This window comes from Propithecus coquereli, unplaced genomic scaffold, assembly GCF_000956105.1.
Source record: "Propithecus coquereli isolate 6110/MARCELLA unplaced genomic scaffold, Pcoq_1.0 Scaffold157, whole genome shotgun sequence".
In the NCBI taxonomy this organism is placed as follows: Eukaryota; Metazoa; Chordata; class Mammalia; order Primates; family Indriidae; genus Propithecus; species Propithecus coquereli.
Window position 1 is genome coordinate 3,855,848 of NW_012140191.1, and position 13,751 is coordinate 3,869,598.

The 13,751-nt window shown below is 40.1% G+C and overlaps 1 protein-coding gene across 1 annotated transcript in view; it reads right to left on the reverse strand.

The window, feature by feature from the left end:
- Positions 1-13,751, reverse strand: part of ACVR1 (activin A receptor, type I) — a 129,430-nt gene that overhangs the window by 30,305 nt on the left and 85,374 nt on the right. Inside the window, exons 3-6 of the mRNA XM_012640783.1 lie at positions 12,976-13,239; positions 10,708-10,919; positions 7,127-7,226; positions 3,498-3,644 (exon numbers count right to left, since the gene is read on the reverse strand). Of these exons, the coding sequence (XP_012496237.1) occupies positions 3,498-3,644; positions 7,127-7,226; positions 10,708-10,919; positions 12,976-13,239 (723 nt within the window). The remainder of the gene's footprint in view (positions 1-3,497; positions 3,645-7,126; positions 7,227-10,707; positions 10,920-12,975; positions 13,240-13,751) is intronic.

Consider the following 13,751-nt stretch of genomic DNA (forward strand, 5'->3'; position numbering starts at 1 on the left):
CTGTTGATATTTCAAGCACATAGCATTCATCAATCATCCTAAAAGAACACCAAACCTAAAACCTGGATACCTGTATTCTCCTGACTGCCTGTGAGTTACTGTGTATTGTTGCTCAACTCAAATAGGCTCTCTGGTCTATGTCTGCTCAGATGTAAAATAAAATGGGTGAGTTTATAGTAAATGATTGACTAATTCATCAAATAAAAAAAGGAACCAATCAAATATAATGAGCATTCATGATGCTCTTTGTCAGTCACTCAGAAAAACCAAGATGATAGTGTTTGTTGGCTAGAAAAGAAGACAGATGGAAAAAGGCAAGAATTACAATAAAATGTGAAAAGTACTATAATATATATCTGCAAAGAGCAACATGGGCCCAGAGTAGGGAATCATCATAATTCAGACTAGATGTTATAATAGGCTTCCATCAGGAAGTGACAACTAAACTGGTCCTGAAAAGAAGTTAAAACATTGACAAATGTGGTTAAAGAGGTAGGAAGTGATTTTTCTAGACATTTGGAGAGAACTTTTGAGCAGAATGGAAGAGCTCTAGAAGTTAGGGCACTCCCTGTGCTATGAGATAAATTATGTGTGCTTCCTTTTGCTGCTACACAGGTGCCTACCAGCACTGTTCTTACATACATGAACCACATAATGGACCATGAAGTTTGGGACTTACAAAGAGAAGAAAACTTTTTTTAAAATAGGACAGATATGGCTTGAGGAAGAATTAAATGACTTGTGAAAATGTAAAAGAAAATACATAAAAATGCCTCACACTTGCATAGTGCTTTATATAAAATTTATGTCACTCTCACATTTTCTCATGAGATTTTTCTCAACAAGTCAGTAAGATAAGACATCATTATACTCATTTTACAGATAATAAAGTTGCTCCTGAGAGATGCCAAGGATCACACAGCTATTAAGTTGCTGGCAAGTCCAAATTTAGTGCCAGCTGTTCTGAGACCTTGCACAGGAATGCTCTGTGAGCCAAAAAAGGTCCTCTGTTTTATCATCACCATCGACAACCACAACGACAGAAGCAGCTAATAATTACTGAGTACCACCTATGTGCCTGACACTTTATATGCAATCCTCCAACAACCACATGAAGTAGGCAGATCACATCACTGACATTAGGTCAGTTATGGTTCCTGCAGGTCTGGCTCTAGAACCCAGCCTCTCACCATCTCCCACAGTACCCCAAACAAGTCGGCTTCTACTCAGAGAAAACTAATTTGACATCTGCACCTATGCAACATCTGAAAAGTGAACTGAGTAACACGTCAGCACCTATACCCCCTACCTCTTTCTCTCTTCCTCTCAGCCAGTTCCGATGGCCAAGCCTGAGTCCCCCACGCCTCCCCTAGTCTCCAATCCGTCTTTGTCCCCTCCTGGAGCCCTTATCTAGCCATAACAGGAAGCAAAATGAGTACTTGGATATTAGTTATTCTTAATAAGAAAACATTCCTATTTTAACAATTTAAACCAAATGATATTAATCTTTAATGATTTTCTCAAAAATAAATACCCCAAACTATAAAAGCACCACTTGAGATAAATTAAGTTACTATTGTATATTTGTATAATTTCTCCCCGCAAAGGAAGTGAAGCTCCCAATTAAATAAATACATAATAAACAAATAAATTTTTGTTCTTTCACCTTCCCTAGCCCCCTAAGTCTCGGAGAAGGATCTTTGTCCCATTAATTATGCTCTAGACCTTTAGGAAAAAATAACTTTTAAATAAGCAGGATTTGTTTTAACTGTTTCTCTCTCAAGAGTGAATTAATGTAACTACATTCGCTTCACAAGGCGAGAGCACTTTTATGGGATGTTTGTGTTCTGAGTGCAGAACTATGGCTAAGGGTCAGACTGCCTGGTGTAATTCCCACCTCCACTGTCTAACCTCTCTGTGTGTCAGTTACCTCAGCAGCTAAAGCCGGGAATGGAAGGTACCTACCCTCTTAGGGTCATGGTGCACAGTAAAGGAGAAAGTGCACAGAAAGCACTTAGAGCAGTGGTGACTGCCTAGTACTGTCCATTGTCATCTGTACTGTTGTTATTGCTGTCATTACTGTGGTAACACACAGACATCGAGCTGCAACGCAAGGCAGCGTGTGACAAGAGTTATGGCAGCGGTGCAAAGTGAGGGAGGGCAGAGAAGCACTGGGGGGAAACGGAATGGGACTGAGATGTTGTGATGGAGGAAGGGGTGGTGGCAGGGTGGGGAGGAAATAGGGACAGTTCAAGAGCTATACGAACACGGGCACAAATGCCTAAATGTTTGTGGTGATCCCAAGGAGTGGCAAACACTGGTAGTAGCTGAATGCGGGCATATCTGTAGGTGAAGGTTAAGAGACTCCCTGGAGCCCCAAAATAGGGAGTCTCGAATACCAGTCACAAATGCTGCAGGCAATCTGGGAGCCATCAAAGACACTTTGAGCAGAATTATCTCTGGTCCCCAGCAGAAGACCACTCAGTGTAGAGAGATGGATTGGAAAGGGGGAGCTGACAGCCGAGGTGAGGAGGGTTAAGCGGTGGCTAGGGCCCACAGGGTAAAGGAAAGTGAGAAGTCAACAGTGGAACCTGAAACAATTCTGAGATGGAACATTACCACCGTACCGCTGAAGCAAAGCTTTGGACAACTGTCAAACCATTATTTGCAGACAACTCGACTCAGATTTAAATACTAAACTGGAAGCACTGGAATAGAAATAAATTCTAACAATGGCCTTCCTATAAGCCAGACCTAATCCAATAGCCAAAAAGTAGCCGACACTGTCTTATACAGTTAAATTCTGTATAAACCTTATATCCACTACTAAAGAAGCACACTCGGCAGCCTTCACCATACATGTATTAATATAAACACATTTAGAAAAACTTTTCAAAAATACAGACGTCAAAGGCCCACGGAGTACGCTCACCCTTTATACTGCCATAGCAGTACTGCAACGGGCACTTTACATATTTCACAAATGTTGCTAAGCTTTAGCTTCCAAATTAAAATGTATGCTGAATCCCTCTGTAAATCTGGGCTTTAAAAATGATGCCTCGTTTGAGGGAATGTGCATTTAATTACGATATCCCTGGGAGCTGTGAATCTCTAGGAAATAGTCCAAAGATCTTTCTTAGTTTGATTCAAGTAATAAATATTCAAAAAGGGTGGGGTAAGTAGAACAACCAATGAAGCCTTGAAGTGAACAATATGGGGCAAATTTTTGTTGTTTAAATAACGATCTGCAGATGTAGGGAGAAGAATTAGCAATGACGGATTTCCTTTTCATCATCCAGAGAATCTTAAAGCTTATTTGCAGATTTAAACAAGAAATTGGTGTTAAAAGAAAATTAAACTGTATATAAATGCTGAGGATCCCTATATCGCTTTTCGGGAGGGATTCTCAAATTCACAGTCACTAAAACAGAGAGGGCAAAGGCAGGCAATTATTTCTATCTAGATACAATCAACAAGGGGATTATCCTTGTACTTACCTAAAATATTTTCATGCCTCAGCATCACAGTGTTGTACAATTCTGTTTCCCTGAACCACGACTTCTCATCCCGGGAGGAGAAGATCTTCACGGCAACATTTTCTCCTTGCCAACTGCCTCTCCACACCTCACCATACCTGCCTTTCCCTGCGGAGAGCAAAGCACAGGTGACACTGATGCTAGGCACGCAAGAGGCAGCCGGCCCGCCAATAAACTTAGCACCTGCGACTCTTAATCCCTCCCACTGCTTATTGGAGAAACTCAGGAGATATAAGTATCACAACTTTTTGCCTGTAAAGATATACAAAAATAAGGTGGAAACTGCCCCTCCTATCCCACCTAGTGTGATAACAAATCAAACCACCTTCTGTATCTGCATTGTATAATTAGCTGCTAATTATTCCATTTACATTTAAATTCCTCCATGGAAAGGCATAAAATGTATATGACTTTTAAAAACACACAAAAGTAAAATTTAGAAAATGGTACTGATCAGATGTCAATTCTGTGCTGAAAGCCAAAAAAGTATGTCATTCAATTGAATGGCGTCGCTGTCTCCTTCCCTTCACACAGGATCAACGTGGGCATTTCCTAAGCTGTCCACATTTGTGAATTTACATATGTATTTTTTTTCCACAAAGGAGATGATTAAGTTTAACATGTGTGTTCTGAGGATTAAAAAACAAAAACAAAACAAAATACAATGCGGTATAGGAGGTGGACAAGCAGCCACTGCCATCCCTAAAGGATCTTGGCAGAAGACATAGTTCAAAAGAAGATTTACAAAGTCTTAAACACATAATCCCAGAGCAGTTCGGATTTCTGACATTGGTCATGGGTCTTTGTTAGACAGCCCCTGTGACGCCACAAGTGGGCTACACGGAAAAGCCCCCTATGTTTTGAGAAACAAGGTGCCTTTAGCTGTGATCTGATCTGTTTGGTGCATGGCCTCCTTGTGCAGCATCAACACACTTGTCAGCTTGTCAACTGCATCCTCCCTCTTCCATTCTTTTCTTTAATTATAGGTAGGGATGATCAGGGAGGCTGGGAGGAGGAGGTAATTACCATGAGACTAAGGGCAGCAAGAAGGGGTATAATCAGCGGAGATGACAGTGCAGCAGGAGATACAACTTGCAGGGCAGTGGGGCTTTCTACCCAGGCAAGTGGCTGCTGGGATCACACAGCTCCTAACAAGCAGCTGCGGCACCACCTGCACACACAGGAATACAGCTCTTCGCTGGAACACTAAGCCACTGCAAATGCAAACACAGAGAGGGAAGCGGGTCTCTCCGTATAGGCGACACACCGGAAACACAATCAAAACCACTAAATCTAGATTTCCTGACAAGAAACAATGTCCCGATTAAATACCAAAGACTAATCCAAAAGGATGTTAAATGTGGCCAGTAAGTGCTCATCGTGGTCTGCTGTCAGGTCACACAACTACGACTTAGGGCGGGATTCTTTTTAATAATCATAGCAATTGTCCAGCATTGGTAGCTCAAGATGAGGGCTAGTGATAAGATACTACAAAGCCAACCACTAAAAAATAATATGATAATCTATTCCTGCCTTTGGCTCCATTTTGTATCTTTATTTTCCCTTTGTCCTCATTTTCTCACTATGAAAGAGAAAAAAATATCCCAGGGAACCGTAGACATAAAGTTACCACAAATCCTTTTTTTTTCTTTTTTTTAAAAAAAGAAAGTGGGAGTTGGATGGCAAGGTAGACAGATAGACAGAATTATAATAGAAATGTTTCCCAATGGCTTTCAAATGCTTTTATGTTGTCAAATGCTTTTTGCAAATGCAATCTTACACAAAAGCCCCTAAAACAAAAGAGCTGCCCAAAAGCCCTGGCCATGGAGCCCCACAAAGGAGATCCCTAAAGCACCTGAAATTTTTGTTTTCACTGATCATCTGGATATCACTCACCTAGTCCAACTCCCCATGTTTCTAAACTAAAAATGATAACATGCTATCCATGCAGTTGATCACATAGATTTTTATTCGAAGCTGTACCACATAAACACACTAACCACAAGCTCCTGAAAAGGCATTGATTTTATTAAAGTCCTTAGTGCCAACTCAACAAAATGTAATAACTGTAGTTACGTTATTCCAAAAAATGCCGAAGGAAATCTACAGGACTGATCTTGCGATAGTGCCCTGTTGTGTGAATGGTGAGTGGCTGTGGGAGGGGAGGGGAGGGAAGGGGGGGACAGGGGAGGCAGGATGGGGAAATGTGCCCCTCTTGGCCTGCCCGCCACTACCCAGATACGCTTGTTCATAATCAAACAGGATACTATTATAGTTAGTACAATAGGATAACTCCGGTTGTACATAATGAGCACATTTGAGGCTTTTCCATCTTTATTTTCTCTATTCACAATCTGCTGTGGAGGAGAAGGAGGGAAACGGTCATGGTGGCAGTAGCGGCAGACCTAAAGGAAAGGCAACAAGCCCCTGCTGGTTGCCTGTGTGCCTTCGGACAGCTGCTCTTCCTACCTCTGCCCATCGCCCTTTCTATTACTGAGTTTGGGGGTGTCCCTCTTTCCACGAAAACAAGAAGAAAATTAGGAGGATAATAGCCAAGAGGTAGAATTAGCGTATGCTGGCTTGTCACCTCCCAAAAGCAAAAGACGGGATGTAAAGCCCAGCCCAAAAAATCCATGAGCACCAGGAGAGTGTGGAGATACCACCAACACATTACGGCTACTGCAGCCTTCCCTGCATGCCATCTGAAGGAGAAATTAGCAAAAACTATCGTGGGACTTGCAAATACTTGTCACATAAAAATAAAACTAAAAAGGTCAGGACTTTCAAAAATGCATTTTATACCATCTTCCTGGAGAGCAATTCAGCAGTATATCAAACAAGCCATTGAAAATTCACAAATTTTGACCCAAGAACTCCTAATTACTGGGAATTTATCCTGAGAACTCAAAAGAAAGAAGCAATGTTTGCAATACTAATAGTGAAATTATCATTCAAAGGACTATTATAATACACAATCTTTTAAAATACTTGTAATGTGTACATAAGATGTATGTGAGCTTAAAACTGAAAAGGGACACAAATTATATACATACCATGATTACATCTACATATAAATATGTTCATATATGGGGAAAATATGAGAGGCCATACAGAAATGTATGTAGCTCTCATTTAAACGAAGGAGTTATAAAGGTACCTTTACTAAAGTTGACTTCATTAATTATTTTTAAAGGGAAGGGAAGAGTGAGAAGGATTTGAGCGTTTCAATGAACAACTTCATTGTCCCAAAGCCTACTTACCTTAGGTCATTAACAGCTATAATAAGGAGCAATCATATCAATTCATTTTTCAAGCATTTCCATCATCCCGAAGGGTACTCCTGCAACTGAAAGCTTTTGACTAGTCCCTCTCTGTACTAATTAGTGATAGACTCCTTAGACGAGAGCTTCAACAAGTTCAGGTGCTCAAATATGAGTCACAGAGAGTAGAGACCACATGGCTACCTCACATCTTTTAAGTTTAAAATAAAGCAATAGGCAACAAAAAGGAGATTTTCCAAGTTCCTTCCTCATTCTAAGACCACAACTAACATTGTATATTACCCACAAAGGAAGGGGAAGAAGAATTACCAACACACTCCAAGAGCGTAATCTGGCGAGCCACTGTTCTTTGCACCAGAAAAGGAAGACCAGAGCCACTTCCTGATGTACACGAATGATCCAATAAATCCTGTGGTTTAAGAAAAGGAGAAAAAGAAAAATTGAGCAATAGTGCCCAGTTTGGGGTGTTAGCATGAATGTTATTGTAACTCACATGGAGGGTTACAATCCTGGACACGTGGCCCGTTAGTGTGCATGGAAAGCTCCACTGGGAAAAATACTGGTTTTGTTTCTTAGAAAAACTAGAAGCTAGCCCTTTCCCTAATACAGGGCAGGCTTTCCTGAGGGATAAGATTACTTTTCTTGTACCCAGAGTTTTAGAATAAAATACATAATGAAAGAAGCTGAGCAGACAGAGCAGACAAAGTTTAAGATGCAAATTAGAAAGTCCAAGAAGCATGGCTGAGCACAAGGGAAACAGCAGAAAGAATAGCAGGTGGAAATAAAGGGGAGAGGGATCCTTCCAGCGCCAATGCTGGGTATAATTTACCATATTCTGCTATACTCACTAGACATCTATCAAATGATTCACTTTAGTTGCCATACCAACTAAGGAAGAACTCTAATTAGGAATAAACAAATTAGGAATAAGGAACAAAAAACTCTAATGTTGTTGGTAATGAAAAGACTCCAATAACCAGGTAGACATTAAATTGGCACACTCAGACAGGGATGGGCTCCCTGGATGGAGGTTTCCTTTTTGGTAGGTGAGGAACAAAAGGGTCACTAAATTAACACCTACTTGTTATTTCTTGATATGAATCACTCATAAATCAGAGAAAAAAAAATAAAACTTTCATTAAAAATATCAAACCAGTGCCCCAAATCAACTTCTACAAATGAACATGTTGGCAAAAAGATTCCCATTTAGTTCATTCATAAAGTTTTCCTTCTTACTCTCGGCATAAGCCAAGAAGCAGAAGTCTTTTGGCATCAGGTATGGGTTATTTATAATAAACAATGTTGGGCCCATGATGACAGAGGTAGGACTGCAGTAATGTTGAGTTAATATTTCCCAAATCTCATCCTTTTCCAAACATTTTAGCTGGTCTATTAAAGCAAAACATTGATTTTTGCGAATTTCATCCTCTTACACTTCCTCTGAGCACTACTGTGAAGTACTGTTGATCGACAAAATTACCAAAAGCTGAACATCCAACGGAAGAAATTTAGAACCCTTACAAACCACAAAAGGGATAATCAACAAGAAAATGAGTGCAGATGAAGTAGAGTTTCACATCTCCTAACCATTTTCTCTCTTGCGGTTCTTTTTTCTCTTTATTCGTTCAATTTTTTTTTTTGGTAGAATAATTTTGACAATTAACTAATGTGCTGGCTTTACTCTTTCATAGTGAATGATCCTGCTTCTCAACCCACTTCATGGATTCAAGGGGGTAAAAAAATGAACCAAAGACTAATAAACATTGACCTCACCTCCCAGATCCCAAAGCTTCTTTTTCAACATAGGCCAGTGGTTTAGTAAGGGTATGCTTTGTTGAATCATATAAAAGTGCATACCACTTAAATAAGCAAGCATGTAGACCAACAACGACAACTTGTTTTCAATAGCGTTCTCTGCTGTGTTATTACATCGCAATATACTGTCATCCGACATAGTTGAGATTAGAATACACTCCAGTCCTCTTTCAACATTCTAAAAGCTATATAAATGGTAATTTACACTAGATATTCCTATTATTGCCCTGGATAATTAGCTATGTTAGCAGCTCTGAGGAACGAAGTTCTAACTAGTCTATTTTAGAATCTTGCTTTGCTGAAGCTTTGTCAGGATTCATCCTCACATCTTCTTGCTACTAACTCAATAAACTAATTTAATTTTCCTTAAAGCTTGAAATAGACTTCTAAGTATATTTCTAAAGAAAAAATTGTATTTCTCTACTTTTCAAAATGGAATGTCCTCAGACTGTACTGTATGTATCCTCTTTCTCCTATGCCACTGTACCTCCATTTTAAAAGTAGAGAAAAGGCAGCTACACAGCTACAAGTACCCTGGACTGGTGGCCCAGTGATGGGGCAGGGAGCAGGATGGGATGCTTCCCTGCCCGTGTCAGCCGCCACCCCAGTATTTTGACAACTCGCCAAGGGTGGGTCCTGCAGTTGTCCGGGAGTAGCACCCGCGCTACCAAGGTGGCCACTGGCGAGGGGAAGTCTTCTCCAGCAAAAAGGAAGCTGTGGGACAAGCGTTAACTGCAGAGCTACCAGGCACTTTTACGCTTGTCATCTAGCAGAACACGACTCACTCCAAGATGATTTGGGAGGATGCACAGGCATGGCATTAAATAATATTGAGTGACATTAGAAGTTATTACTTTGATTGTTTTTCAATTCATTGGATTGTGACAAGGAGAGAATCTCGATTTGGTATTGGCATGTCTCTCACATGTCTCTAACACCCACAAATGTCATAATTCTTTCAGAGTAGGCATTAGACCCAGCATAGCACCTGTGTGGAATGTTATTACTTTTTTCTTTTGCATCTTGTGGTAACTTCTATTTATGGCAAGTGATATCCTTTTCCCACTTAAAGTTTAAAGGTTCTTTAAAATTAATGCTTGACAAACAACCTTAAAAAGTAAATAAGACAGTCGCTTTGTAATGTGATTTCATCATTTCAAAATATGCAAAAGAGTCATTTTAAAATGTATAAATACAATAGCTTCTAACCCTGTGATGTTCAGTCGGGTGTTGCCTCTTAGCAAGTAAACTGTGGCTAGTCTGAACTGATACATGCTGTGGGTGTAAAATACAAAAAAGATTTTGAAAACTTAGTTTAAAAAAGAATGTGAAATATCTCATTAAAAACTTTGTATTGATTATATGTTGAAATGATAAAAATTGTATATGTTGGGTAAAATATATTATTAAAATTTATTTCACGTCTTTTTTTTTTTTAAACTTTCCTTGTTTTTGTTTTTACTTTTACTTTCTTAAGGTGGCTACTTGAAATTTAAAATTACATACGTGGTGCCCCTATTTCTATTGGACGGCCCTGGCTTCACCAGACAACTGCGCTCCACAAGGGGGCAGCACAGGAGCACAGAAAAATTTAATAGCTACTTTTTTGGATGTCAAGTTTTAAAGTCTTAAATTACATGGTGTTGAAATAATCTAGAAGGGAAATTGATTTTTAATATTAAGCAAAAGGTCCCTTTTTTTTTAAAAAAAAAAAAAGGCACTTTTATTCCTAAAAATGGAGTTAACTGAAGACTACAAACTCCAAGCCCTCCAAAAAACTACATTCTCCTCCATTCTGGCTTGGTCCTTTCCCTTATTCCAAAAGAAAAGTAACTACCAAGAATCTCCTAAAATAAATCCCCTCCCTTATTTATATGTCTGTCTAGAGTGGATGTTCTAATGTAGGGTGGACTAAATAGGTGCCAGCATAAGTCTGCTTAGGACATACATGACCAATAGCATGTGGGTACCCTGCCCAGTCACCTCGTACTGGTTAGTGCTTCATGCTCAAAACAAGAAAGTATCTTGAGTCAGCTTCACTATGCTTGGGATTGCCTGTGGGGTCACAAACTCACTGCTAAAGTGCTGTCTCCAACATTGGTGGTGATGAGCCCTTCGATGGTGCCGTACTCCACGTCTCGGGGATTGAGGCGTTCCTGGTTGCGCCTTTTAAATTTTCGGAGAGCAACTCCCAGTAGGCAGGCTAGAAGGCATACTGCAAACACTACAGAGAGAATAATGAGGCCGACCTCCAAGTGGAAATTCTGTGTTCCAGGGAAGGATTTCCCTGGAGATGGGGGAGAGAGGGCGGAATTGGCTGTAAGCATCACTGTTTACTTATAATTCAGCATAACCAATAATATCCTAATAAGCAGCTCCTGGATCCTGACCACACAGTCTTGCATGTCACAAAGAATTACAACTAAAATACTTCCTAATACCTGGCCAATGGCCCAGGCATTCTAACCATCATTCAATTAGACACAACTGGAAGTTGAAAAACATTCCACTGAGAATCAACTGTATTAACGTATGTATATGAAAGTACTTTTAAAATGCAAAGTACTGTATAAATCTTTGATATTACTCTTACTAACTTGGATTTGTTTTGTTTTATCATCAAGCCTTTACAGACAGACACTATGCTGTAATATCCCTATGAGAAAGTGCTGAATTAAAACCGAATTATATAATCTGTAGTCTCTCTTCCATGTATCTTGGATGTCTATTGCTGAATTCTCACTAATCTTTTGATATCACGATTTCCGCCTAGGAAAAATTATTCATTCATCTGTTCATTTACTCGTTTACTCAAGCATTCATTCCCTAATTCACTCCCTTGTTCAGGCATCATTACCTATCCTAACGTTGGTGCATTCACTCAAAACACTTCATATTATCACGTGATCAAATATTCACAAAGGTTTTCTACTTGCCAAGTGAGTTAAATCCGAATTTCTTAGTTGGACAGTGAAGGTCCATAATTAAAGGGTCCCAAAACAATCATCATCTCTGGATTCCAGACCCTGTCGTGACATTTATGTCACTAGGTCCTGTTCTTCCCTACATATGCCTTCCTCATTCCCATGTTCCTAGTCCCTTCAGCAATCCAATCTCAAGCCTAATTTCCTTTACATTTTCTTTAACTTTCCAAGCCCAAACAATTAATGACTTTGCACACACGATACTCCATGGTGCATATCTTTTGTACGATAAAGTGTAAAACTAAATGAAATACAACATTAAATTATAAATATTGTGACCTCCCTAATTAAATTAGAAATTCCTTAAATAGAGGAAATAAATCTTCTATGAAAACTCAGGGTCCAGCAGAGTTTTGTGCAGGCTAGGAACTTCATAGTGTTGAGACGGATTGTAACTTTTGCGTGAATGCAGACATTCTTCACGTCCACCCACTCGATTAACAAGAATTTAAGTCGCACAAAGTTTAAAAGCAAAATTTATTCCATTAAAGACTCCTTTAGTTTTAACTATCTAAATACTGGATCTCTCTTTTTAGAGCCTTCTTTTACTATTCGACCTATTTTACTATTCGACCTATCAGAATTTAACCTTTTCAATACGCTTTAAGGTCATCTCTGTAACTTCAAAATTGCTACAACCTGATCTTGTATCAGCTGTTTCCATTTTTCTGTCTCCTCCCTTGCTGGCTGACATTTCTGGTAGTGCATCCTCCTAGCAGACTTTCCTACTCCATTTTGGGGGTTTGTTTCTTCTTTTATGAGTACAAAATTAAAGGATTATACCTATTAAAAATGTACTACAGAAAGAAAATAAATTTGGCTACATTAATATTTGCAGGGACTTTTGAGATTGCATTTTATAGAGAAACAGTTTCAGAGGAGGATTGATTTGCATAGGGTATGGGATCCATATTGAACACAGTAGAGAGAAGATTACACATAAACTACAGGGTTCATGGGAAGCCTCATCGGCATCAAGTTTCAGTGATGGGTCACTGGGCATCAGATAGGGGAGAAGAGGTTAGTAAGCCTTCCTGTCTCCTTCCTCATAAAGCAGTGTAATGAGAGCCGTTTACCTGTTTGCAGTGACCAAAAGAGAACTGATCAGCCGACCCATCCCCAAGGTAGACGTCACCTTGCCCACATTCCCCAAAATGCCCATCCACCTTTCAGATGCCCAAAGGCCATGCCTCTCTTTTCCTCACCTATAGCTACCCTTCTGGTTGCTCATCACCTCTGGTTCAAAGAATAAGAGGAAAGCCTTATGGCTACTTAGATCTTTAACCTCGGGACAATATGCAAACTCAGGACCATACTAACAAAACTCCTTGATCTAGAAATAGAAAAATCCATGGGAACCTTTAGTGGGCAGCTGGGCTGTGATGTTCTTGTTACACCAGTCCCCTTGGCAGCACTCCACGGCTTGGCCAGGGGACGGCGGGGTCTTACAGGTCATCTTCCCCTGTTCATAGACCTGGAAGCAGCCTTTCTGGTAGACCTGGATGCCATCGTTGATGCTCAGCGAGGAGAAGCACTGCTGGCCTTCACAGTGTTCCTCGCTACCGCAGGAGAGGCCTTCACACACACACATGTAAAGTTTGGGGTTGACCTTGGGCTTCTCATCTACAATGGAGAGAGAAAGGAAAAAAATATCACTGTACAGGTTTTGCCCCCACTGGGGGAACACCCATTCCAAATACCTTCACCGAACAGGAACTCAAGCTAAGCATCACCACTGGCCATGATGTCCATATTCTGTGACCTTGTCACTTGACCAACCACCAAATAATAATCACCTCTCAACATAAGAATGCATTTATATAAGCTGTGCACTCTTTTAGATCATATTAGACCAAAGACTGGTTATCATCTGTCCACAGACTTATGAAAATGAGCTTCTCGCATGATGATTTTCATGTTATCTTCAGCTAAATGGGCTCACATTCATATCCCAATTCTTTTTTTAAGTTATTTAGAGACAAGGTCTCACTCTGTCACCCAGACTAGAGTGCATGATCACAGCTCGCCATAACCTCAAACTTCAGGGCTCAAGCAATCCTCCCAGCTCAGCCTCCTGAGTAGCTGGGACTACAGGTGCACGCCACCATGTCCAGCTAATTTTTTTTTTTTTAGTA